The 24297-nt window shown below is 33.8% G+C and overlaps 4 protein-coding genes and 1 pseudogene across 4 annotated transcripts; 3 read left to right on the top strand and 2 right to left on the bottom strand.

Annotated features, from left to right (window-relative positions):
• Window positions 4046-4800, top strand: LOC105167052 (protein EARLY FLOWERING 4). Its single transcript, XM_011086608.2, has one exon. It carries the CDS (start codon window positions 4186-4188, stop codon window positions 4636-4638), a length of 453 nt encoding a protein of 150 aa, XP_011084910.1. The 5' UTR covers window positions 4046-4185; the 3' UTR covers window positions 4639-4800.
• Window positions 5401-8476, bottom strand: LOC105167051 (peptidyl-prolyl cis-trans isomerase CYP19-4). Its single transcript, XM_011086607.2, has 8 exons — window positions 8293-8476; window positions 8101-8157; window positions 7903-7978; window positions 7151-7198; window positions 7028-7051; window positions 6187-6369; window positions 5966-6041; window positions 5401-5736 (listed from the first exon to the last, which is right to left on the bottom strand). The coding sequence occupies exons 1-8, from the start codon at window positions 8368-8370 to the stop codon at window positions 5598-5600; spliced, it is 681 nt and encodes a 226-aa protein (XP_011084909.1). The 5' UTR covers window positions 8371-8476; the 3' UTR covers window positions 5401-5597.
• LOC105167050 (phosphoinositide phospholipase C 6) lies at window positions 12782-16495 on the top strand. Its single transcript, XM_011086606.2, has 8 exons — window positions 12782-13102; window positions 14077-14273; window positions 14440-14575; window positions 14695-15155; window positions 15320-15437; window positions 15573-15725; window positions 15811-15897; window positions 16055-16495. The coding sequence occupies exons 1-8, from the start codon at window positions 12782-12784 to the stop codon at window positions 16346-16348; spliced, it is 1767 nt and encodes a 588-aa protein (XP_011084908.1). The 3' UTR covers window positions 16349-16495.
• On the top strand, window positions 18467-22595 carry LOC105167049 (annotated as a pseudogene).
• LOC105167206 (7-deoxyloganetic acid glucosyltransferase-like) lies at window positions 22609-24297 on the bottom strand. The gene is made up of 2 exons (XM_011086828.2): window positions 23683-24297; window positions 22609-23591 (listed from the first exon to the last, which is right to left on the bottom strand). The coding sequence occupies exons 1-2, from the start codon at window positions 24236-24238 to the stop codon at window positions 22687-22689; spliced, it is 1461 nt and encodes a 486-aa protein (XP_011085130.2). The 5' UTR covers window positions 24239-24297; the 3' UTR covers window positions 22609-22686.

The following is a 24297-nucleotide window of genomic DNA, read 5'->3' as shown; positions in this document are numbered from 1 at the left end:
GTTTATTTTATCGTCCATCCATTCTTCAGATATATAATCGATGAGGCTAAATGGTTTATAGAACTTTAGTGCTGTCTGGTTTGTATGGTTTCTGCTGTTGTCACAGCCATTGTCGAGAGGGCGTCTAGGATTTGAACCAGAAATTTACTCTGGTTTATAATTTTTCTGCATTTGGTAGTTTGTGTCAGACTGTTGTACCTATTCTTCTCGTTGTAATAGTGTGTCACAGGGGATATGTGCAATATACGAATTTCCGACTATGCAGACCTATGTAATTATATATTTATAGTTCGACTACCTTTTTCTGTAACAAATAAAGTGAAGCTTAATATCTAATATAAGCTTATAGTTTGTTTGTGATTCTAAAGAGAGTCATAGTTTGAAAAAGTCGTGTTTTCTCTAAATTTCAAATTCAAATTTCGGGCATTTTAGTAGTAGTAGGTTATTACCTAATGAAAACAACGTTTCTACCAAATTCTCTGACAGCTCATATTAGTATTTGGTAGATGTGGGGAGTGAAGTGATCCCATAAATTTTAGGCTCAAATCACATTAAATGCTTTCCTAATTTGATATTTAGGGTGGTATTTACAATGAAGGCCAATTTTAGGGTTCTCACGTTTTTCTCCCTTTTGTGTATAACGTCTTCTTCATCATCATCCCTTTTGTCGTTGGACGAGCTTTTCAATGGTGGTAAGCATGCACCGAGAGGTGGTTGGATGGCGAAGAAAAAAATGATAGAAGATGGGGGGCACGGAATATGATTTTTTGAGTGAAAAAATTGAGATAACTCACAGTGTGTGAGGTATCAAAATGCTTTCCATTAAACAGGCTTTCTAACGGTGGTAAGCTTGTTCCCAAAGGTAGTCGGACGGCGAATTTATGAGAAGAGAAGAAAACTAGAGGTAGAATATATACATACAAATATATATATATTAAAATAATATATTTTAATTTTTGATAAATATGATTAAAATATGAGTACGAATTTAAATCAGATTAAATATAGGCCATTGATTTAAAAAAGGTATTTTTATCATTGCAACATCAAACTTATGTTCAAATACATAATTTTTTTTTTATCACAAGGACTTATTTGAATATTTTGAGTATTACATGATAATAAAAATTTTACCCTAAAAAGTATCCAAGTGGAACAATTAAGCAACTATTAGAACATAGTTATATTCATACATCGAAAATAAAATTGAATTTTCCTTAACACGGTATATGTGCAAATATCTTTATCCCCAAAAAAAAAAGTTACATTAAAAAAATAAAACTTTCAAATTGTCTTTAATCTGAGAGCAAGGGACTGAATTGAAATCGAAATGACAAAGTGAGGGATCAGAATAATTTATTTCAAACGAGTTAAAAGTTTTAAAATAGTGTTTTAGTAAAATTGCATTTTGACCACAAATTGGCGATTGAAAATTGTTAGAGGGGCTAAATTAAAGAAATTGAAAGATAGGGATTAAAATGAAAAGTCAGAACCAAAAAATAAAATTTATTCTTATAATTTTTTTTTAAAAAAAAGGGGCCCATGATGAGCACTTTATGAATATAGTGGATAGATATTGGATTCGTGAAGAATTTCCTTCCTTGTATAATGGGAATCTTATCTAGGGGCGGATGCTTCCTCAAGAACAAAGAATATAAGTTTTTGCATAAATGCTCCTTCCCTATTAATATAATAACTACTACTCCCCACTTACCAGCACAAAATTGCTGTTTTGCCTTTACAGGCATTATTTGTAAAATCCTTTTCAAAATATAATTCAGACATATTTCACTATTCTAAAAAAAAGAAATATAACATGGACTATAATCATTACATATATATTCTTTATACAATACTTTTTAAATATCATATCAACTATTATTACACGTTCAGTTACATACTCAAAAAAATATCTAATCTCAATTGAATACGTTTCATTTTATTTTTTCACATTGAAATGAAACAAAATGAAATGTCAAGTACTCATACCCTTAGTATCCCTCATACAAGGCCCACAAATAATAAAAAATTGTAAGTTGTTTATAGACAAATATGAACAAAATACAAGTAGCACCATTTAAATTTGTAATTTTTCACAAGAGTGTTCATATTATGGCCTCTTTTTTCAATAAATGGAAAAAAGAATATATAGATTAAGCAAAACAGAAAGATGTTTGATGTGATTGAAAAATTCTTATTCAAATTGAATTTAAGTTAAATTAAAGTAATTTGAAAATAAGTGTGATATATTTATCATATTATTTGATAACTTAAATCTTAAATATCAATCATACTGTAAGTGTATTGTACATGTTATGTTATTGGTGCAGGTTCGAACAACCTAACGTGGGCTAGAATTTTCATTGTGATTAGTGGACGAACATTAACAGTATTACAATATTATTTTAGTAATTTTAAATTTTTTTGATGAACTATTTTAGTAATTTTAATAATAGTAAAAATATATTCTGCAAAGGAAATCTTCACTTTGAAGCAAAAACGATGTCGTGCGAAGTCAAACACTGCCGCGCTGGCCAAAAAGAGCAAAAGGTCATTGCACTTTTTCAGTATTCTAAGAGAAATATCTCAAGATATTTTCCATTCACAAGCCGTCATACTGCTCCCTCCAGCGCGTGCACTTAACCGTCTTTGAATTTTGCTTCCCGACAAATCAATTAATTGCAATAACTAATTAGGTATAACTTGGAAAATTATGTCAAATTATTTATCACTATTAACTGATTATATTTTAAGAAAATTTTACATTTTCTTTAATAATTTATAAAGATATTAAATTGTTGTAAAATAATTATCTCCAAATTACTTGATAATTATAATCAATACAGAGTAATTCTCTCATGCTTCAACAAATTTGTATAGTTTTTTAATTATTAGGTTGAATTGTATTATCATATAAATTTGAGTTAATTACACTTAGACCTTCTATAAAAATACAAAATTCTACTTTTTTCCTAGAAAATTTTGAAATTATACTTACACTCCCTTAAAAAATCTCTGTTTACAACTAACCCCTCTCATTAGGATTTGGACGAAAAATACTATATGAAGTTTCAAATTTTATTTCTCATTTTACATTCCCCTATTAATATTTTTATACTTATAAAAGGGGTAAATATAATATATATAAAGCCAAAATAGTGTAATTATAATAGAATGTTATTCATGAATTATAGCATTTGAGTTATGAATTAAAAAGTTAGTCATTTTTGTATCTTTTTTACTTTACATAAATGAGGTCAGGTGTGAAATATGCTGAATCTATTTTTTGAAGCACAGATGAAGTATATGAACAAGATACTTTCAGAAAATAGATACAACACTAATGCTAATTTTTATCCCATATATCGAAAGTAAGAAAAGTACCAAAAGATGACTACCTTTTGTATTCATCAACAGCTACTTTCTATCTAATAAATATATTTCATGAACAATAATTTATTATAATATTTTACGTAACATTTTACTGATGCCAGTATTTTCATCCAAACTCTAATAGAAGAATTTAGTTGTAAAGGGAGAATTTTTAGGGATAAGTATAATTTTAATTTTTTTTCTAAAAAAAATATAATTTTATATTTTTAAAAAATATTTAAGTTGAACCTAACCCTATAAATTTTGAATGGGAATTCGTATTATACATATACATGCGAATAGTTGACTACATTTTGGGCGGTAATTAAATAATTGGGAGTACAGATGACTTATAAATTGACCGAATACTTAATTAATTTCAATTGAAAAATCTTTATGAGAGTCTTCAGAGGTCATTTTCTTTAGAATTTAAATATTAATTAGGAGTATATTTGAGTAAACTTATAAATTTAGGGAATCAATATTGATCCTCCTTAAAAAAAATTAATTAAAAAGACATAAATGTTAAAAGAATGGCATATAATATTCCATTTAATTTTTAAAATTACAAAAATCAATGTTATTTATTTTTAATTCAAAAATATTACTCAGATTTTGAATATAAAGTTTAGTGTTTGTATTTTCAAAAAAATGAAAGTGTACCTGTGAGTTAGAATCACGCTCTAAGAAATCGCGTGGGCAGAGGTAAGGTCGTCCCTAAGTGACTCATCTGCCTGATCTGTTCTGCTGCAAGATAAGCAAATCCCCACTTACTGAATACGAGGGAAACCATCTCGATATCTCCTCTATTTAATGCAATCGCCGGCTTCCTCTTCAGCCACCGCCACCGTTGATTCAAGCATGGGTGATAACACCTCCAGCCACCGTTACACCTCCCCCAGATCCACCTCTCTCACCACCGCCAATCTCAACCCCCATAGCCCTCTCTTTGGTGAAGGCGACGAAATTGACTGCGACTCAAACGACGGAGATCCGGCGGTTTGGGCCGCCTTCACCCAAAATTTCCGCCAAGTCCAATCGGTGCTGGACCGGAACAGAGCCCTGATTCAGCAGGTGAACGAGAACCACCAGTCGAAAGTCCACGACAATCTGGTGAAGAACGTGACCTTGATTCAGGAACTCAATGGGAATATCTCCAAGGTCGTTTCGCTTTACTCGGATCTGTCGTCTAATTTTTCCAACGTTGTTCAGCAGCGGAACGGCTCCTCCGGCGACGCCAAGAGCAACTCCTCGCGGAAGAAGTGATGAAAGAACGTGATTGAAATTCGCAAGTGAAGTTCAGTTACTCTGTCATCGCTTTCCTGTTTCGATGTTTGTTATTTGGAATACGATGTTCGTGCTAAATCGCTAGTATATATCAGCTCCTGTTTTGCATCTTCCAAATAAAGATCAACTCATTTTTAATCATTCATCTTTTCTATTTGCCATTATCTCAATTTTGTTTTTCCTGTGACAAATATTCACCTGAAAAGAAACTGTCTAATATGTATATACACAGTATGTGTATAAAGTATTTCTTTAAAGCTAAAAAGTGAGAAAAACATTTAACACAGTTGCATGTACACTTTTCTTAGTTACCAAACGCATTAATAACAGCCCTTGTTCCCTATTTCAAACGACTGTTCTATTTGACAAATCTTATTATATACATGTTACGTGATTGAATGCCTGAGAAGGGGGGCTCTCGTGCTTCACTGGATAAAAGCGCAGGTCTACCGCTGTGTTGCCAGTCTACCACTTTCAACACAGCGCGACTTCGCCGATTGAGAATATGCTTTGGATAGATAGTAAGAAGGAGGCACTTTTACTCTCTTTCTAGTGGGGCTTGGAAGGAAGCAAAATAGCATTCGGTTTACCAGATGGTCAGTGGGCAGTATATAAAATATTTAATGCGATCAGACTCGGCCTGCATGTGTGATAATTCACTTGATCCTTTTGCCCAAAGGCCTGTAATATGTTGAGGAAAATTTGAATCGCAGTAAGATTTCAGTAAATACTGGATCATAGTTCACAAGCAATGGAAGGGTATGACTTGAGTGAATTTGCTTTTCAAGTGTATAATTGTACATGTCCCCTACCAGCTAAAAACAGGCAACATAACAACTGACTACTGAAGTTGCCTGTCTGACCTAAAGGACTACCTAAATATATATAGAGAGAAAGGGGATGCAGAAGCATACACGTCCATAGAGCAAATATGAGGATTACAGAGACAATTCACCGCTATCTGAAATAATAACCGTGCTTTTGGGTGAACCACTCTGCTTTCCTTCTGCTTCGATCTTGCGCACCACATCCATACCGGAGAGCACCTTTCCGAACACAACATGACGTCCATCCAACCTTTAAAGCATGACATAAAAATGTAACAAGAGCAAGGTTCTTTGGAAATTACACATAACAAAGCTCTTACTGATCTCGAGCTACAAATAGCATAAAGAGCAACAGGTATTGAAAAGACAAATGGTAGAGCATAACAGGTTGCGTCAGATGTAACTCCATTACCAGTCTATGTGTTCATCCAGTTCGCACACAGGTTTTTTCATATAAGTTTTAAATAAGGTCTACTTACCAGCTTGTGGTCACTGTTGTAATAAAAAACTGAGATCCATTACTATCCGGTCCAGAATTTGCCATTGAGAGAACTCCTGTAAGGAGAAAATATGTATTTCAACAATAAGGTGAACAAGGTTACCAGATTGCTCAGCTTGTGTTTTGTTTCACTCCGACAATGGATGCATGGCAGATTATCGATTAATGAGCCACTGCAAATGTCTTACAGAAAATACTCACCGGGACCAGTGTGCTTTAACTTGAAGTTCTCGTCTGGAAATCTATCGCCAAATATTGATTCCCCACCACGTCCATCACCACGGGTGAAGTCGCCTCCCTGGATCATAAAGCTTGGTATGATGCGGTGGAATTGACTCCCTTTGAAATGAAGGGGCTTCCCACTTTTTCCAATTCCTTTCTCACCTGAGATAAAAGAAAGTACACTGGGGATTAGGACATACAAGCTTCCCAGCTCCTCTTATCGTTATGCAAAAACCTAGACTAACAGTAGGGACAGAACGGATGGGTGCATGACTGACTGAATCCCATCTTAGAACTGCTCTGGCAAAAATAAAGAAAAGGTCCAAGAATGAACGAATTTGTTAAACATTTTTAAATGCCAATCTCCATCTGTAAACAAGTATGTCACGGTTGATTGTGACTATCATTTGCTCAGACCACACATATCAGGTTCTCAACAGTCAAATTGCAAAAATATCAACTTCTGCTTCAGCATCTAGTACTTCATGTGCTTCACTAATATTCGGTGATCGTATTGTACTACTCTAAAGTCGCATACAAAATGATCTTCAATTCTTTTTTAACTTGGGCATGTGTAAAATTATGTGAAGCACAAATTTTTGAAGTCAAATAGTTTCGCGGATTTTGATATGTTTAATCCAAAGACACGTTCAAATACTGATAGTACTGCATGACTGCAAACTGTACCTAACAAGATGCACAAATACTTTAGTGTAAATTCCATATCCAAACTGCAGAACATGTTTAACAAACTTACTTGATGTCATTAGCTGTAAAACAGAAGTAAAGCACTAAAAGGGAGAAAATGTTACTCGGCTACCCGTGCAAAGAGCGCGAAAATTTTCTGCAACCAAAAATGAAAAAGTTAAGCACAAGTCCATTTGCAAAAACAAGCACAATAAATAGAAGCAAATTGTTCAATTTGGTTCACTTGATAAGCTACCTGCTGTTCTAGGTACTGTTTTTCCAAAGAGGCCCATCACAATGCGACCTGAAAATGTCATAAGTTGTATGGTTATGCTTCTTCCCATATAAAATAGCAGTAGCCACAATGATCTGATAAGATTATTGCTCGGTTTACTGTTATTTGTCCATTAATTCATACATATCATTTGAAACTCTTCATAACTTCCCTACGACAATCAGCAACTTAGAATATCAACTGCAGTTTGTAGGCAAACATGCTATCAAGAGTGCATTTAGGCATTTGGATCACATCTAACAATTTCAATGTGACAGCAGCTTAGAGTATCAACTGCTGGTGAGGGGAATATGTTATTCAAGCGCTCCGGTATTTAGTTGACTTCAAACCATTTCAGAGTGAGACCAGCACTCTACTACTACTCTGTAGTGCAGGAATCTGGAATCACATTCTAGCAGTCGCTGAATCATGCTTTAGCAGTGGTCAGGTATACAGATCATGGCTGCCAATTGCAATGGCGAGAACTGTTCTAGTTAACGCCACTCAATGGCATTAATAGTTGTCATGCACAAGCACTGGCTAGAAGAACACAGTCCAAATATGTAACATGCACATATGCAATCAGCAAGCCGCATCTAGGCACACAATATACTAGAATAAAGCTAAAAACTAAAATCAGAAGAGAGTAAAATGCTAGAAGTATTCAACCAAAACATGGTCCATGCGTGCTAATGACAGCATACTGGCAAAAAAAGATTTGCAACAAGATATACCTATGCGTTTCCCGTTAATTTCAATATCAAAGTAAACTTTATGCGTTACTTGATCTACATCGGCCAAAGTGCCCACCTAAGAAAAATTCAACAAAAAACACCCAACAGATAAATCAACGAAACTAAGATACAGATAACAATTCACGCGAACTTAAAATTATCAATTTTCAGTTGAAAGATCCAGAACTTATTGTCCACCTTCCCATCCCCAATCGCGTTTTGCTCGGATGGAACCCCAGCGTCGCTCAACCGATTCTGAAATCCAAAACTTATGTAAATTTCCAAATTCACAACGATAAAATGAGTGCGTCTTACAAAGTAATCCACGCACAATCTGGAGTGGGGAAAATCAAAATCAGCCGAAAAAAGAAGGGAGGGAGAAAACGGTACCAAAATCAGAGCAAGGGTTCCGAATAGAACGAGAACCCACAAAAGCACAATTGGAAGCAATCTTCTAGTGTTGGCCATCTCACAGGCAGAATTGTGATCGGCGCTGTTGGATTAAATTGCGAAACAGTAAAAGAGAGGAGAAGTGGAAGAGTAGAAATCAGAGTGTTGGGATGTTTTGATACGATGAATCTACTACGTGTCCAGACGATGGGAGAGAAGTTTCCATATTAAATAAATTCGCCATTTTTTATTTATTTATTTTATTTTGAAATAAAAACGACAAATTTTTATATTTTAATAAATCAAGGGTAAAATACATTTTGCCCATGAAATTATTTTACGTATCCTCTAAATTAATAAATATAACACTTATTCTCTACAATTAAATTTTTAAATAATATTGTCCTTATATAATATATATATATATATATTTAGTTCAAAAAACTTCTTTTAGTATTTTGTATATTAATATTTAATAAATTTTTTTAATTGAAAAAAAAATCTATATATTTAGTGAATTAAATAGTTCAAACTTTTTTTTACAGACTCAAAAATTAACTAATATATGAGTATAATAAATACACAAAAAAATTCATAAAAATATTTTCTTAATTTAGTAATAAAATTAAATTATTCACTATTTATTCTTTTACATAAAAATGAATAATTACATATCAGTTTTTTTAACATATTTTTTAAAAAATTATGATAAAATATTTTAAAGCATATATATATATATATACACAATATTTTTTAAGAAGCATATATGAGTTGTTGGTTATATTATATTGTGTATCTACAATATATATTCCGCTTTCGCTTTTAATTTAAATTCTCCACTTATTAAAAAAATAATTAAAAATAATTTAGTGATGATTTAATATATAAAATACTAAAATATATTAAAAATAATATAATTGTTCAAGGCATGGGAGGCATTTTTGTCAAATCGAGAGGATAAATGTTACATTTGTTAGGTTAATCGGGTAAATGCTACATGACGAATAGTTCAGATGGGCAAAACATATATTACCCATAAATCAATTACTAATATCAATATCAAATATTTGTGTGTAATAATTATCAATAATTATAATAATTATATACTAATCGTTAATATTAAATCATTATAACTAATCAACACTTACTATTAAAATAGAATGATCACTATTATTAAAATAAAATAAAATTCTATGTATGGGTAGAGTTTGAATCTATAATCTCATAGTCACGGACCATTCTTTCTTCTTTTTCATATAAATAAAAATTTGGTTTAGTTCTTTTGATTCTTGTACGTTTCATTTTCTTTTTCTTTTGTTTTAATGCTGAAAATGTGATTATATAATGTATGTCAGCATCAATCAATTGATAAGTAGATTAATTTGATCAATAGATTTATATTAAATTAAATAAATATTTATTATAATAAATTATTTATATTAAGTGAAAATAAATATGCATAAGTCTAATGAAATATTTGGACTAGCGGTAAATGCTCAGTCAATGTGCATATATAATTCAAATTTTTGTTATATGATTTGATTAAATAGAATAGGAACAGATATATTGAATGATTGTTAAAATTAATCAAATACATTAATTTTAAAATTTATAAAATTAAAAGGTTATCGGTATAACTAATTAATCAACTAGATGCATTTCCCGCTTTTGTTTAATTAATTTAAGGTATAATTACACTCCCTTATGACATTTGTTGTAATTGTACGTAGATTTCTTACAATTTGAAAAATTATATCTATTATTCATGAGGTTTGTTTCTATACATCTAACAAATAAGTTTCCATGTTACTCAAAATTCATCAAATTTACTGATATTAACAAAAAAAAATATAAATTAAAATTCATTTCTACCATCGATTGACTTATTGTGATTTATTGTAGGCAAAATAAATTATTTTCTGATTAAATTATCCTTACACATTTTCACACGTTAGTTAATACATATGAGAAGATATATCTTCACTATTATAAAATATAGTTTAGTCAGAAAAAAAGTATTTGACGTGCAATAAGTCAATCGAGGATAAATATCAATATTCATCTATTTTTTTATATATCAACAAATTCGGTGAGTTTTACTAATAGAGAGACTTATTTGTTAGACAAAAGCAAATACCAGGGATACTAGATATAATTTTTCAAATTACAGGAGATTTACGTATGATTATACCAAATTTCAGTACAAAAAGGTATAATTATTCCTTAATTTTAACAGTTTGGATTATATCACATAATTATAAGATTATAATTGAAGTAGATGACAATTTATTTATAAATTATTTATTTCAAAAGACATGTGAAAAGATTATGCACATTGTTTAAATACGTACATGTGGTCCATAATTAAATTTGCTATATTGGCTTAAAAAGAAATTCCACTAACTTTTCTTTTATTTCTTAATCGTAATAATAAAGAATATGGTTCCTAATTGTTAAAAAAAAAAAAAGCATGGGGAAATTGATATAAAAGAATATTCCTAAATAAAGATAATAGTAATTAAAAAGCATGAAAGCATAACAAATCCCAATCAGATTTGGGAGTATTCGTTAATAATTCATCACATTGTTGCAAAATTATTCTTCAATCTTCACATGGAAAATCCATGTTCACATTGGTTTTAAATATGGGAATTTTACGTAGTGGGAGTTTAGAAAGCAGGAGTTGAAGATATTAAATAATAGGCAGATTACGACCGGCTATTATGAGATTTGTCATAATTATAAATATTATCTTGTTGCAAATATTTTTGTATTAATTAATGGTCGTGATCTAATAAATATAATGGATTGTTACGAGGGAATATTTGTTAGACGATCGTCAATTTCAGGGATATTTATAAATTTTTAAATAACGAGATTTATTTATAATTATGATAAAATTTAGGAGAGTATGTTATAATTTACTCTTAAATCTAAGTTAATCATATGAAAAATATTTATAAAGAATAACGAATTAAATGACAAATATAATACTATTTAAATATTATTAATGGATTCAAACATATATAATTCACACAAATAATTTCCTGGAAGATGAGTTCTACGCGTCCAACTTAGGTGGTGAAGTAATTAATGTTAGAAAATTAGTGTTTTCTTGTCCGGAAAAATGATTAAAAGTTACAGGTTGGTAAATAATTATTACATCAATACCAATGACGTTTTAATCTAAGCATGGTTGAGACTAAGGTTGAGGATCCATATACAAATTTGAAATAATGGATTTTGAGTCTCAACGTATCTATGAGTATTTGTTTCATTTTGCATGAGTTTTTGTCTTATTTTATATGAATTATCGTAATTTATTTATAATTATATTGATGCATTGATTGAATCAAAAGTTATTACAATTCATTATTTAATGTTTTTGGTATAATACCAAAAAAAATATACTCGGTCTTAATCCTTGTTCACCTTAAAAAAAAATTATTATAATTATCAGCGAATATGATATATAATTTATATTATTCAATTTGACTAGTGTATTTTCATATGTGTTTTACACTTTAACATTGTACTTGGGGCGTATGTACGTACATGAATACATACTGCTATAATTGTTGAGTTAGAATTTTTTAAATAGCATACGCTAATTTTCTCATGTTATTTGGAGGTGTAAAAAAAATCCATTATTACAACTTGTATGATAAAAAATTTATTTGTACGTAAATATTTGTGCAATGCACCTAATTTTATGGTTTTTATTTATTTTATAATCTTGAACTTGTTCATAAAATCTTAATCTTAGCCTTAAAAAGAAAAAAAAAAAATCATCCCCAATAAGGAGAAAAAAAGAAAAAGAAAAAAGAGGACGTGAATGAAGACGTGCTAATCTAGGAATTAATAATACAACAAGGGCAAAGTCATAGATCCCCACCCGCGTTTCAAAATAATTAATAGGATTAAAAGCATATCTTATATTTATTAATTAACAACCTAACTATTCGAACTTCAAATACTCTTTATTTATTTATTTTTCTTTCATCCAACTCCCCAAAGAATAATTAAAAAACAATCATGAATTTTTATCTGTTTTTATTTCCATAAAATATTACAATTTGCTGCGTCTTGACTTATTTTTATTTATTTTGCATTAATACAAAAGAAGACTTCTGTTAGACAATCAATAATTTCGAGAGGTATTTATAATTTTTAAAAAAATAAAAAAATTTATTTATAATTATAATAAATTTTAGAACAAACAAATTTACCTAATATTTTATATCATTTTTGAGATTTTGATCCCTTCTCATATAAACAATTCATTGGATTCATCAAAGTACTTACACTATAACAACATTAATGCTTCCAAGAAATAACCACTCCAACATCCACAACGCATAGCCAACGCGTATGACTATATATATATATATATATGTGTGTGTATGAATCTGAACAAAGTCATCAGCGTGTTATGTTGAAGAGAGAGAGAGAGATCTAGAGAGAGAGACATATCACACTCCGAAGTGTAATGGGGAGTTACAATTATTACAGAATGTTTGGATGCTTCAACCGGAAGTTCAAAATCAGCGAGTGGCAGCCGCCGCCGGAGGTCGGGGAGGCGTTCCGGCGGTATGCGGAGGGGGCGGACCACATGACGGCGGATCAGTTGCTCAAGTTCTTGGTGGAGTACCAGCGGGAGGAGGAAGGCTGCTCCGCCGCCGACGCGGAGGCGATCATGCAAAAGGTCTTCCAGCGCCGCCACCAAACGAGCAGGCGCCGAGGCCTCACTCTTGACGACTTCTTCTACTTCCTCTTCCAAGATGATCTCAATGGCCCTATTAATCCTCAGGTACGTTTCTTCATATATTTCTCTATTTTCTACTTTTGCTCATTCCAAAATATTTATTTCCTATTATAAATTAGTTTTTCATTTATTTAGATGCCTTTTATGACCCCTTATTTAAATTTAATTAGAGAAAATAAAAGTTCTTTCTTATACATATATTTAATTAATCTCCACACACAGATATAGAAATTAAATTTGCGACGACTTCTCCTGACAAATAAATTTGCCTCGAAAGCTTCGCCCCAAAGTTTCGCCGTGTCTTTGCTACGGATATTACAACCATATTACAACCACCTTCATTTTCTTTTGTAGTATTTCAGCACTAAAATTACAGTTCCAGTTTAATGGGATAGGATGTTGAATGTTTCTATTTTTTTACAAATTTTTAAAATAATTTTAAAATTAGAAAAATTTAACATATTTAACCTTTTACTTTTTAAAATTTTCAAAATACTTTCAAAATGCTTTAAAAATTAAGAGAATTCAACATATTTGCTTCATGTCTAAGTTTTTATCATAAACTAGAGAGTAAGAACACGTGCAATGTGCATGTTTAGCTTTGTTGCTCACACTATTTTTTATGAAAATTTGAACATACATTAGTTCTAAATGTGTCAAAAATTTTCAATTTTGAAACCATTTTAAAATTTTCGTATAGTATAAGAGTAAATGTGCCAACTTTTTTCAATTTTGGGACCATTTTAAAAGTAACAAAAAAATATTGACTTCTTTATCCTACGATTAAAAGTATAATTTCATATATTTCAATAGAGAAGTAAACAATTTCATAAACTACACATTTCTCAAAAAATGTAAAAAATCAGAAATATCATCATGCATTTGGTTATCAGTTGCTCAAGCATATGGATGGGCAGCATAACAAGTAGACACAGACCAAAATCTGCTGAGAAATAATTCAGACATTATAGATGGAGATTGATTTAAACTTTACTTGACAAATTGTGTAATAATTGCAGGTCCATCATGACATGACTGCTCCATTGCAACATTATTTCATATACACAGGACATAATTCCTACTTAACTGGAAATCAACTGAGCAGTGACTGCAGTGAAATTCCCATCATTAGAGCTCTGGAAAATGGTGTTAGGGGCATAGAGCTTGATTTATGGCCTAATTCTGCAAAAGACAATGTTCATGTTCTTCATGGAAGGTAATGATCACAAACTTTCAAGAATTTGATCACGTTGTCGTTTATTCATAACCATCTTCTTTGCAATACTCTTTAACTGCTACAAGTCAAGAAAAGACATCATAGATCCTATGCATTCATCTGAACTTGTATTGTTCAAGAAATGTAAGGTTGTCGTAATTTGCAGGACGCTGACTGCGCCGATACCGCTCATGAAATGCTTGACGTCCATCAGAGATCACGCGTTCGTCAAATCTCCCTACCCCGTCATCATTACTTTGGAGGATCACCTCACTCCACAACTTCAGGCCAAAGTTGCAGGGGTGAGTAATTGAGTTTTGTTTAACCTTTAAATATATTCTGGTAGTTTTTCATTAATTCATCTGCATATTTTCCACCTATTTGGTTGTTGATATGGGTCCGGAATTTCATTTTTCTGTAGATGGTTACACAAGTATTTGGAGATATGCTGTATTACCCTGAGTCAGAAGGCCTGGAGGAATTCCCTTCGCCCGAAGCCTTGAAGCATAAGATTATACTCTCAACTAAACCTCCGAAAGAGTACCTTGCCTCAAGCTGTAACAAGGACGGAGAAACTAAGGATTCATCTGAGGACGAACAATTACTGAGGGAGACATCGGATCCTATTGCTGAAGCAGAGGCTGACGACAAGGTAAATCAGATTGGTAGTGATCAGGACGATGAAGATTGTGATGCTTCTCGACAAAAGTCAGGCACTCTGGCCGCACCAGAGTATAAGCGTCTCATAGCCATTCGGGCCGGGAATGCAAAAAATGGCTTGAGACATGCACTAAGAAACGGAGCGGATAAAGTTAATCGGCTTAGTTTGAGTGAACAGCGGCTTGAAAAGGCTGCAACACTGTATGCAACAGACGTCATAAGGTACATATCGTTGGTGTTTTGTACTATATATTTTGTTGAGTTTGATTATATTTAGAGCATGTAATTGTTGAACAGAACAGGGGTTATTGCATTCAGTCCATCCGGAACCCTTTGATCAGCTCTAGCTGCACAATAATGATTGTTCCTAAACTTTTATTTTGTAGGTTCACTCAGAAGAGTATTCTTAGGGTATTTCCTAAGAGTACACGGGTAACGTCATCGAATTTTAAGCCGACTGGAGGTTGGATGCATGGAGCGCAGATGGTGGCCTTTAATATGCAGGTTAATTTTGTAACCTCGTGCTGCCTCAACTGCATAGCTGATCCTAACAACAATTGACGCTTGTTCACATTGGCATCACACGATGTGTCGTTTTGTGCTAAACGCCTGTGTTTCAAACTTATTTTGATCAAACAGGGGTATGGAAAATCGCTTTGGATGATGCATGGACTGTTTAGATCCAATGGAGGATGTGGTTATGTGAAGAAACCTGATTTGCTTATGATGGGAGGTCCAGACAATGAGGTTTTTGATCCCAAGTTAACATTGCCTGTCAAGAAAACATTGAAGGTGAGTACTAAAACAGCTTGCACACCCTATTTGATTCATCCGATGACACAGTTTCCATAATCGATTGATCGTTCTGCTTTTATAGGTAACTGTGTTCATGGGAGACGGATGGCGTTTGGATTTCAGCCATACACACTTTGACGCATATTCACCACCGGACTTCTATACAAAGGTTTGTAAGAAATGTCTTAATTGTTTGTAGTAAATATTTAGAAGGTGACACCTTTTGTTGAGGATGGAAAAATTAAAATGATCGCACTTTCCCTGTCCTTGAAGAAATTATATAAACGGACCGTATGTAGATAACTTCCTATGATTCGTGGCTGCAGATATATATAGTCGGCGTACCAGCTGATGCTGCTAAGAAGAAAACAAGGGTGATAGAAGACGACTGGACTCCGTATTGGGACGAAGATTTCGCATTCCCATTAACGGTTCCGGAGCTGGCTTTGCTACGGATTGAAGTAAGGGAACACAATAGATCAGAAAAGGATGATTTTGGAGGGCAGACATGTTTGCCTGTGTCGGAATTGAGACCTGGGATACGGGCAGTGCCGTTGTACAATAAAAAGGGTCAGAAGTTTAAGTCTGTGAGGCTTCTTATGAGGTTTCAGTTTGAATGAAACTGCATCTTCCGTTGTCCTAATTGTGGTCCTCCACTCCATCTGTTGGATACAGATATGTTTTGCTTTCTGAGTCCATTTTTGGTTAATGTTAGTTTTGCATGCCTAGATTCTTGTACAGTAATTGCTGCAGTATGTAAGGAACAATGCAAACAAAATGGAATATGATATACGGTTCAGAGTCAAACTATTGTGCAACAGCAAAATGTAACAACAAAGTGTGATACACTTATTATGTAATTAATCACTTTATCTGAATTATATACTGATCACATAGTAATTATATTGTACTTTCCACATAATTAGTTTAGATCCAGTTAAATCTAATTTGAATTATAATTGTTCTTTTTAAAGGGACATTTAATAATTATTTTTGGATAAGTTCAACCACTGTATCTATTTTAAAAAATTAATAAAATATAGTACCATGATAACGATGGATGAGTTAACGGACCACCTAAGGGTGGATAGCCAAAGATCAGCGTGCAGAAAGTTAATTCCCCAAATTACTTTTTGAAGCAGGTAAATTGGACAAAATGATCATATTTTCTTGGTTGGAGGGGCTACAATGTATATTTTATAATTTGAAGGGGCAAAGTGTAATATTGTGTAGTTTAGATGATAAAGCGTAATCCATCCAAGTTGAAGTTTATGCATTTTTCCTATAAACAGTGTGGAGAAAGTGCCATTTGGCCCATTTCCAATGTTACGGGCTCAAAAGACGGAGCACATTTTTCAAATGATGCTATGATTTTGGGATAATTACCCGACATCTTTAAAATTTAGTGTAATTATATGATTTATTTTAATTTAAAAAATATATGTTATATTCTTGATATTTTTTTTATTTAATAAATATATTTTTTTATGTTAATCAAAATTCATCAAATTTGATGATATATAATAGCAATTTTTTTTAAAATTCATATTAGCCCTGATTGATTTATTATATATTTATTGTAAGTCAAATAAATTTTTTTAATCAAACTATCCTTATAAAAGTGAAAATATACCTCCTCACATGCATTAGCATATGAAGATGTATAAAGATAGTTTAATCAGAAAAAATTTTATTTAACTTACAATAAATATGTAATAAGTCAATCATAGGTAAATTTAATTTTCATTCATTTTTTTTCCTAGCATCAACAAGTTCGGTAAATTTTAATGTAATAGAGGAGAAATCTACTTGTTACTTGTTAGGCTGAAACATGTAATTTTTTAAATTATAAAATTTACGTATAATTACACTAAATTTTATGGAAAGACGATGTAATTTTTCCTATAATTTTTTCTGAGAGTGTTCTTCTGCAAATTATCTTAAATATTTGCTAATGTTGCTAAAATATGGGGCAAATGTAATTGCAAGGAAGTGGTCAAAATTTAATTGGTGAAATCTATTGTAGGCATGAAAAGTCTACTGTCGATTATATATTTACCTATGTATGATGTTATTTCATCAATTTTATACTTTTATAAAATAAAAATATTAATCGATAAATAAATTAAATATTGCCATATATACAAACTCATTATTAAATACTAGCCATTAATGGTGTGCATGCTACACTTTGCCTTTTCATCGTATTATAAAAAGTACTGAAACTTAACAATTATATTCGAACTTAATAATATTAAGTAATAATTAAATTGCCATAAAAATTATTATCTAACATTACAATTCAACGATCCCAATTTCAAGACTTCCTTTTGACCGAATCAGTTTATGATTAGACGAAAAACTTAAACGATTTATAAGTCTCAATAAGCTCCTCCCATATGAGATGCAATTTCAGGACAAAATAGTGAAATTTACTAAGTTAGAGCTGATAATACATTACAAATTGGGACATTGATCGAATCACAAGCTACATAATTTGACGTTGTTTATGGGAATGAAGCTATGTGACTGTCTCAGGTTCTTAATCGAGGGCTGATGAGGTGGCAGAATAACTCTCTATTAATTTATTAAAGTAGAAAATAAAATATTTATTGGTATTAATTTGAGAAATTATTGAATTATTGACTGGCTAACCGAAAAAACGAGACTATAATCCCGGGCAGAAGCAGCAATATATTACTTCCGGCGGAGCATTTCGCGACGGTACGTACGTAGAAGAGCAAAAACACCTGCGACAGCGTCGAGATCCGTGGCAAATTAATCCGCGGTCTCCCGACTTCCACTCTACCCACAATCAATGCATTACCCTGTTTCCGTCAATTCTGTTGATTATTTCCCTCCCCCTTCATTAATGCTTCCAGCCAAAATCAAAGGCGCATATTAATCCCGCACTGATCAACGCCGACCTGGATGTCGAAACAGACATACAGGGTGTGTTTCTGCTTCCGGCGACGGTTTAAGATGGCAGCGGCGGAGCCTCCGGCGGAAGGCAATCTCCTCCGGCGGACGTGAAGGCAATCTTCAATGATTATTCGGAGAGCGGGACGATGAGCGTGGACCATCTCCGGCAGTTCATGGTGGAAGTGCAGGGGGAGGAAAAGGCGACGGTCGAGGATGCGCAGGAGGTGCTCGACAGCCTTCAGCATCTCAATATATTCCATAAGCGGGGGCTGAATTTGGAGGCTTTTTTTAAGTACTTGTTTGGGGATGCCAATCCGCCTCTTAATCCAAAACTTGGAGTAACTTTACCTCTCCCTTTAATTTTCATTTTTAATCATGTGTACATATCAATCGGGAAAATTCTTGTTCTGACGGGTTTGAACAGACATGAACCAAATATACAATAAGTGTAATATATTTGTTCCATACACTTATAATGTGATTAGTTTGATTCATAATAATAATAATAATAAACCTCAGTTTTATGCCTTTGTGGTATTAAGTTGGCTAACATTTATTGGTAAAAACGAGTACTTCATGAATTAGATAGTTGTTCATACGATATTTTCTACTATTGATGTGATCATGACTGCATATGGTCGATAATTTATAAGTATTCTAATTATGATTAATTTGAAATATTTTCAGGTTCACCATGATATGAATGCTCCGTTGTCTCATTACTTCATATACACTGGCCACAATTCGTATCTAACTGGGAATCAATTAAGTAGTGATTGTAGTGACGTTCCTATAATAAATTCACTAAAAAATGGCGTGAGAGTTATTGAATTGGATATATGGCCAAATTCCACCAAAGACAATATTAGTGTTCTGCATGGCAGGTATGTTTCAATTAATTTTTATGTTCCAATTGCTTTTGCTTTATATTACGGATAATTACAAAACATCTCTTCAAGTTTAGACATTAATTTAAACCACCCCCGAATTAAATTTGATCAATCCAACCAATCATGTTGCAACTACTATTGTAATTTTTATATAATTAGTTGGGGAAGTTGTAGTTTTAGTCCTCTAGGTATGGAGATGACAATTGAGTTACACACGAACTCATTTTGACAATTTTATCTTGTAATTTTAAAAAATTCACAAATTGAGAAAAATAATATCCTATATTCCCTAAATTGACTGGAGTTCACACACATTAATTAGCTGGTTACGTGCACTTTTCTAGCTATTTTTGCCTTCAAAAGTGTGAAATTCTTAAAATTATGTGACCAAATTGCCGAAATGAATTCATACAGGATTCAAATTGCCACCTGATCATACTTAAGGGACTAAAATTGCAATTTTTCCTGATTAGTCTTTCTCCGAAAACTGTCCACAGAATTAACCATGACTACTAATGAACGAAAAGTTGAAGAAAATGTGACTTGTCTGGTCATCATGGTCAACCCCTAGGGTTTATATAATTCTTTGAGATTTATGTTTCTTAGATATATAATTTGCGTGCATGCATGCATGCAGGACGCTAACAGCTCCCGTGGAATTCCTCAAATGTTTGACATCCATTAAGGAACATGCTTTTGTTGCATCAGAATATCCAGTTGTAATAACACTTGAAGACCATCTAACTCCTGAACTTCAGGCTTTAGCTGCCGAGGTAATTCATTAATTAATCATACAAGGTTTCATGATCAGCAGCCACCTACTCTCAATAGTTACAGGTACAATTGTATGTGGATTAATTCTGATCATGCATGTCTGTCTGAAGATGATAACTGAAACATTTGGAGAGATGCTGTTTACACCTGGTGATGAGTGCTTGAGTGAGTTCCCGTCCCCCGAATCTCTTAAGAGAAGGATTATGATATCTACCAAGCCGCCGGAAGAGTACAAAAGCACCGGTGAAGATAAGGTGTGTGGTTTTAGTCCCGTAACTTATTAGGGTCTAGAATGATCCTTTACCTTTTCCAATTTGTCGATTTTAGGACGAAATTTTCAGAGTTGGAATTTTGGTTTGTAGGAATTTGATGAAGATGGGGAGGAAGCAGAATATGAATGCGGTGAAGATGTGGCAGCAGAGTATAGGCGTTTGATCGCCATTCATGCTGGGAAGGGGAAGGGGGCAGTGGGCGACCGGGTGAAGGTGGATCCTGATAAAGTCAGACGACTCAGCTTGAGTGAGCAACAGATAGAGAAGGGCGTCACGACACATGCCTTTGAAATTGTCAGGTACTAATTAAAGTTGCTTTTTTTTTCTTATTATTAAGTCTGGAGAGCATGATCAATTTCCTTATAAAAATCGGTAGCAGGCTTAAAGTAAGAACGAGACTAAAAATGTACAGAACCTAAGTTATGGGACGAAAATTGAAGGACTTTTTGTAATATACCCTGATGTAGGAGTGTTGGTTATCTCTTTGCTTTCTTGCGACAAGAAAAATGTAGGAGATGCAACATATAGGTTTTAATGAATGGCAGAGAGAGCATGGAAATTCCTACATATAAGCTTCAGATGTAAGAAATACTCCTAAGCACTACTGCGACTCTCACCAATCCAAGCAAATATTCATACAAAACTCAAGTTTTTTTTAGATAATCTAGTCAAACATTTCTCATCCTTGTTAATTTGCTTCAGGTTTACACATAAGAACTTGCTGAGAATCTACCCAAAAGGCACACGTGTCGATTCATCCAACTTCGATCCCCTAACCGCATGGATGCATGGAGCACAACTGGTCGCGTTCAATATGCAAGTAAGCACACAATACCGTAATTTCACGACGGTCAGTGAAAATTCACCCAAAATTTGATGAAAAAACAGTGTGACATGTATATGATTTCTGCAAGTATATATGGTCTTTGTGTTTTCCTCCACATTTTCGCTAGAGGTACAAACGTTGTACACGTTTGAGCTTGTGTACATAGTAAACTTGTGGACGTTGATAACAAACTTTTACCATTTTCTCGATAGGGTTATGGACGAGAACTTTGGATGATGCAAGGAATGTTCAGGGCAAATGGTGGTTGCGGATATGTTAAAAAACCAGAGTTCTTGTTAGGACATGATGGAAGGGTCTTTGATCCTAAAGCTGCAATACCAATTAGAACTACTTTGAGAGTATGGTGAAATTAGGTTTTGTGTTCATTACCTTCTATATATATACTGTTCTCTTCATTTTACTCAGACATCCTTAATTTTTACGAAACAGGTGACTGTATATATGGGTGAAGGATGGTATCATGACTTTAATCATACACATTTTGACAGTTACTCTCCTCCTGATTTTTATGCAAAGGTAATTCCACCTGCTTCTGCTTCTATGTTAGGGAATTTCAAGACAGACGGTGCAACGAGCAGAAAAAATCAGACATAAGAACATAAGTTAGTAGATTTCCTAAGTGGTCTTCTATCTATCCTCAGGTGGGAATTGTTGGTGTGCCAGTTGATTGTATGATGAAGAAAACAAAGACTATTGGAGATAATTGGATACCGACTTGGGATGAGGTGTTTGAGTTCCCGATAACGATTCCTGAACTAGCCCTGCTTCGGATTGAAGTACACGAGTATGATATGTCTGATAAAGACGACTTTGCAGGGCAAACGTGCCTGCCGGTTAGGGAGTTAAGACAAGGTATCCGAGCGGTTCCTCTTTGCTCGCAAAAGGGAGAGCAGTACAAGTCCGTGAAGCTGCTTATGCGCTTCGAGTTTTTTTGATAACGGAACGAATTAATTAGTCGCTTTAAAGTTGTTTTCGTGTTCTCGTTTTGATCAGATTAAGAGGTAATATAATTAGTATGTGCATGCAACTGTATATATTGTGTTGCTTTTTGTTAAGCGACGAGGAATCTGTCTTTCCCCTCTATTCAGACCAGCGTTTTGTTTGTCCTATGCTGTACGGATATTTAAATTGGTTAAAAATGAAATAATATAGCTTTGCAATAGCTGCAAAAGATCTATTCCGATAATTTTTTTTCCAACTCTCTTCATTTCAAGTAGTTCTTAGGAATAGATGACTAATTAACACTTTCTGATTTAAGTAGAGTTTGCATAGTTCATATGTTTAATGTCTTTGATCAGACAATCCAAGTTAGCATAGGATGATCCTCCTTCACTTATTGATTTTCTTGCCAATCTTGCAATGTCTTTTGAAGATTTCAAGAACTCCTCCCTCCTAACTTCCATCAGTTCCCTCACCGCCTTCTCGACCGTTTTTCGATCACAAATGTCTTTCATGTCCACTCCAACTCTCCACACCTCCTCCACAAGCCTACTATTCACTTGCTGATCAGCATAAAACGGCCAGCAAATCATCGGTACCCCTTCATAAATACTCTCAAGAGTCGAGTTCCATCCACCATGTGTTAGAAACCCACCCGTTGCAGGGTGGGATAGGACTTCCTCTTGTGGAGCCCAATCCACCACCTTCCCACTTTTCCCACTTCCCTCTATTAACTCGGTTGGAATCCGGCACCCAGCCGTCAAGTTAGCCGGTACGACCCATAGGAAGGGCTTCCCACTATTAACCAAACCATACCAAAATTCCACTAGTTGTTGGCTTTTCAAAACAGTCATATTGCCAAAACTCACAAAGACCACAGACTTCAGAGGCTGATCATCCAGCCACTCGATGCAGCTTCTATGCTGTTCATTAAGGCTGTTAGGACTCCAAAGAGGCCTAAAGTATCCGTGCAACGGCCCAATCACGTAAAGTTTAGGGAAGTTGGCACGAATACGTGCTAATGCCGGTTCTTCCAAGTCTTCCAAAGTGTTGAGAATTAGGCTGTGGGCGCCAGTGGCACGATGAGTCTCCGAGACGACATGCTGAAGTTGAGGATCCGCTGCATCCTCCACACGACAAAAACTCGGTAGGTCACGTACCCTAAGAACTCGTTCCATCCCTGGAATATTTTCAACTAATCTATCCATGTCGCTATCCTCTGCAAGTTTTAGTAAAGGATTTATTAAACAGAAACCTGTTTAGATGTAAATATATATTGTAGTACAAATTTATCAAACATGAGAGATTACCTTTGAGAGGAAGCTCGCCGGCCTGAATGAGCTTAGGGACACAGAACAATGTCCAGAAGCAAGTAGCGCTAAACGGGCGAAAAAGTACTGTCGGAATCCCAAAATTCTGAGCGATATCGATAGTGAAAGACATGATTCCATCAGCAATGATGCATGTCAAGGGCGCCCTGCTGTTGGAACTCAGGGCCCTGGATTTCAGTACATTTCTGAACTGAGGTTTCGTTGTGACATTTATGGAGTCAAACAGTTCCTTAACCCTGTCGCCTGTTCTTGGATGATCCAAAGGCAAACCATCTGAAATTGCCTGGAAGTAGAAGGCAGGATAACGTGCAAAACGCAACGAAATTTGATCGAAACGAGGGCCTGTTTGGATGTGATCCGGGATTAAAAAAGTAATCTGGAAGCCAGAAATGGAGAAGATTTCAGCTAGGTTTAGCATCACATTGACATGGCTTTGAACAGGGAATGGAAAAACTAGTACGTGAGGAGGAACTGACGTCGACCCTTGTTCCATACTATGATTCTTTTCCTGCTTCTGTCTGCTTATAATATACATGTAATCTTGTCCGAACTAAAATCTATAAAGACAGACAATGTGTATGAATATGCAGTAAA

Source organism: Sesamum indicum, linkage group LG7 (genome assembly GCF_000512975.1).
Source record: "Sesamum indicum cultivar Zhongzhi No. 13 linkage group LG7, S_indicum_v1.0, whole genome shotgun sequence".
Lineage (NCBI taxonomy): Eukaryota > Viridiplantae > Streptophyta > Magnoliopsida > Lamiales > Pedaliaceae > Sesamum > Sesamum indicum.
Note: the sequence above shows the minus strand (reverse complement) of the source record. Positions and strands in the feature narration are given on the sequence as shown.

What these genes read in the sequence shown, in the direction of transcription:
- LOC105167050 (XM_011086606.2), top strand. Translation starts at nt 12,782, where the DNA reads ATGGGGAGTTACAATTATTACAGAATGTTTGGATGCTTCAACCGGAAG. An exon ending in TATGCAACAGACGTCATAAG is followed by an intron (nt 15,156 to 15,319) that starts GTACATATCGTT and finishes TTTATTTTGTAG; the next exon opens with GTTCACTCAGAAGAGTATTC. An exon ending in CTGTCAAGAAAACATTGAAG is followed by an intron (nt 15,726 to 15,810) that starts GTGAGTACTAAA and finishes CTGCTTTTATAG; the next exon opens with GTAACTGTGTTCATGGGAGA.
- LOC105167052 (XM_011086608.2), top strand. Translation starts at nt 4,186, where the DNA reads ATGCAATCGCCGGCTTCCTCTTCAGCCACCGCCACCGTTGATTCAAGC.
- LOC105167206 (XM_011086828.2), bottom strand. Translation starts at nt 24,238, where the DNA reads ATGTATATTATAAGCAGACAGAAGCAGGAAAAGAATCATAGTATGGAA. An exon ending in CGGCGAGCTTCCTCTCAAAG is followed by an intron (nt 23,592 to 23,682) that starts GTAATCTCTCAT and finishes TAAAACTTGCAG; the next exon opens with AGGATAGCGACATGGATAGA.
- LOC105167051 (XM_011086607.2), bottom strand. Translation starts at nt 8,370, where the DNA reads ATGGCCAACACTAGAAGATTGCTTCCAATTGTGCTTTTGTGGGTTCTC. An exon ending in GAACCCTTGCTCTGATTTTG is followed by an intron (nt 8,158 to 8,292) that starts GTACCGTTTTCT and finishes TTTGGATTTCAG; the next exon opens with AATCGGTTGAGCGACGCTGG. An exon ending in ACGCGATTGGGGATGGGAAG is followed by an intron (nt 7,979 to 8,100) that starts GTGGACAATAAG and finishes AATTTTTCTTAG; the next exon opens with GTGGGCACTTTGGCCGATGT.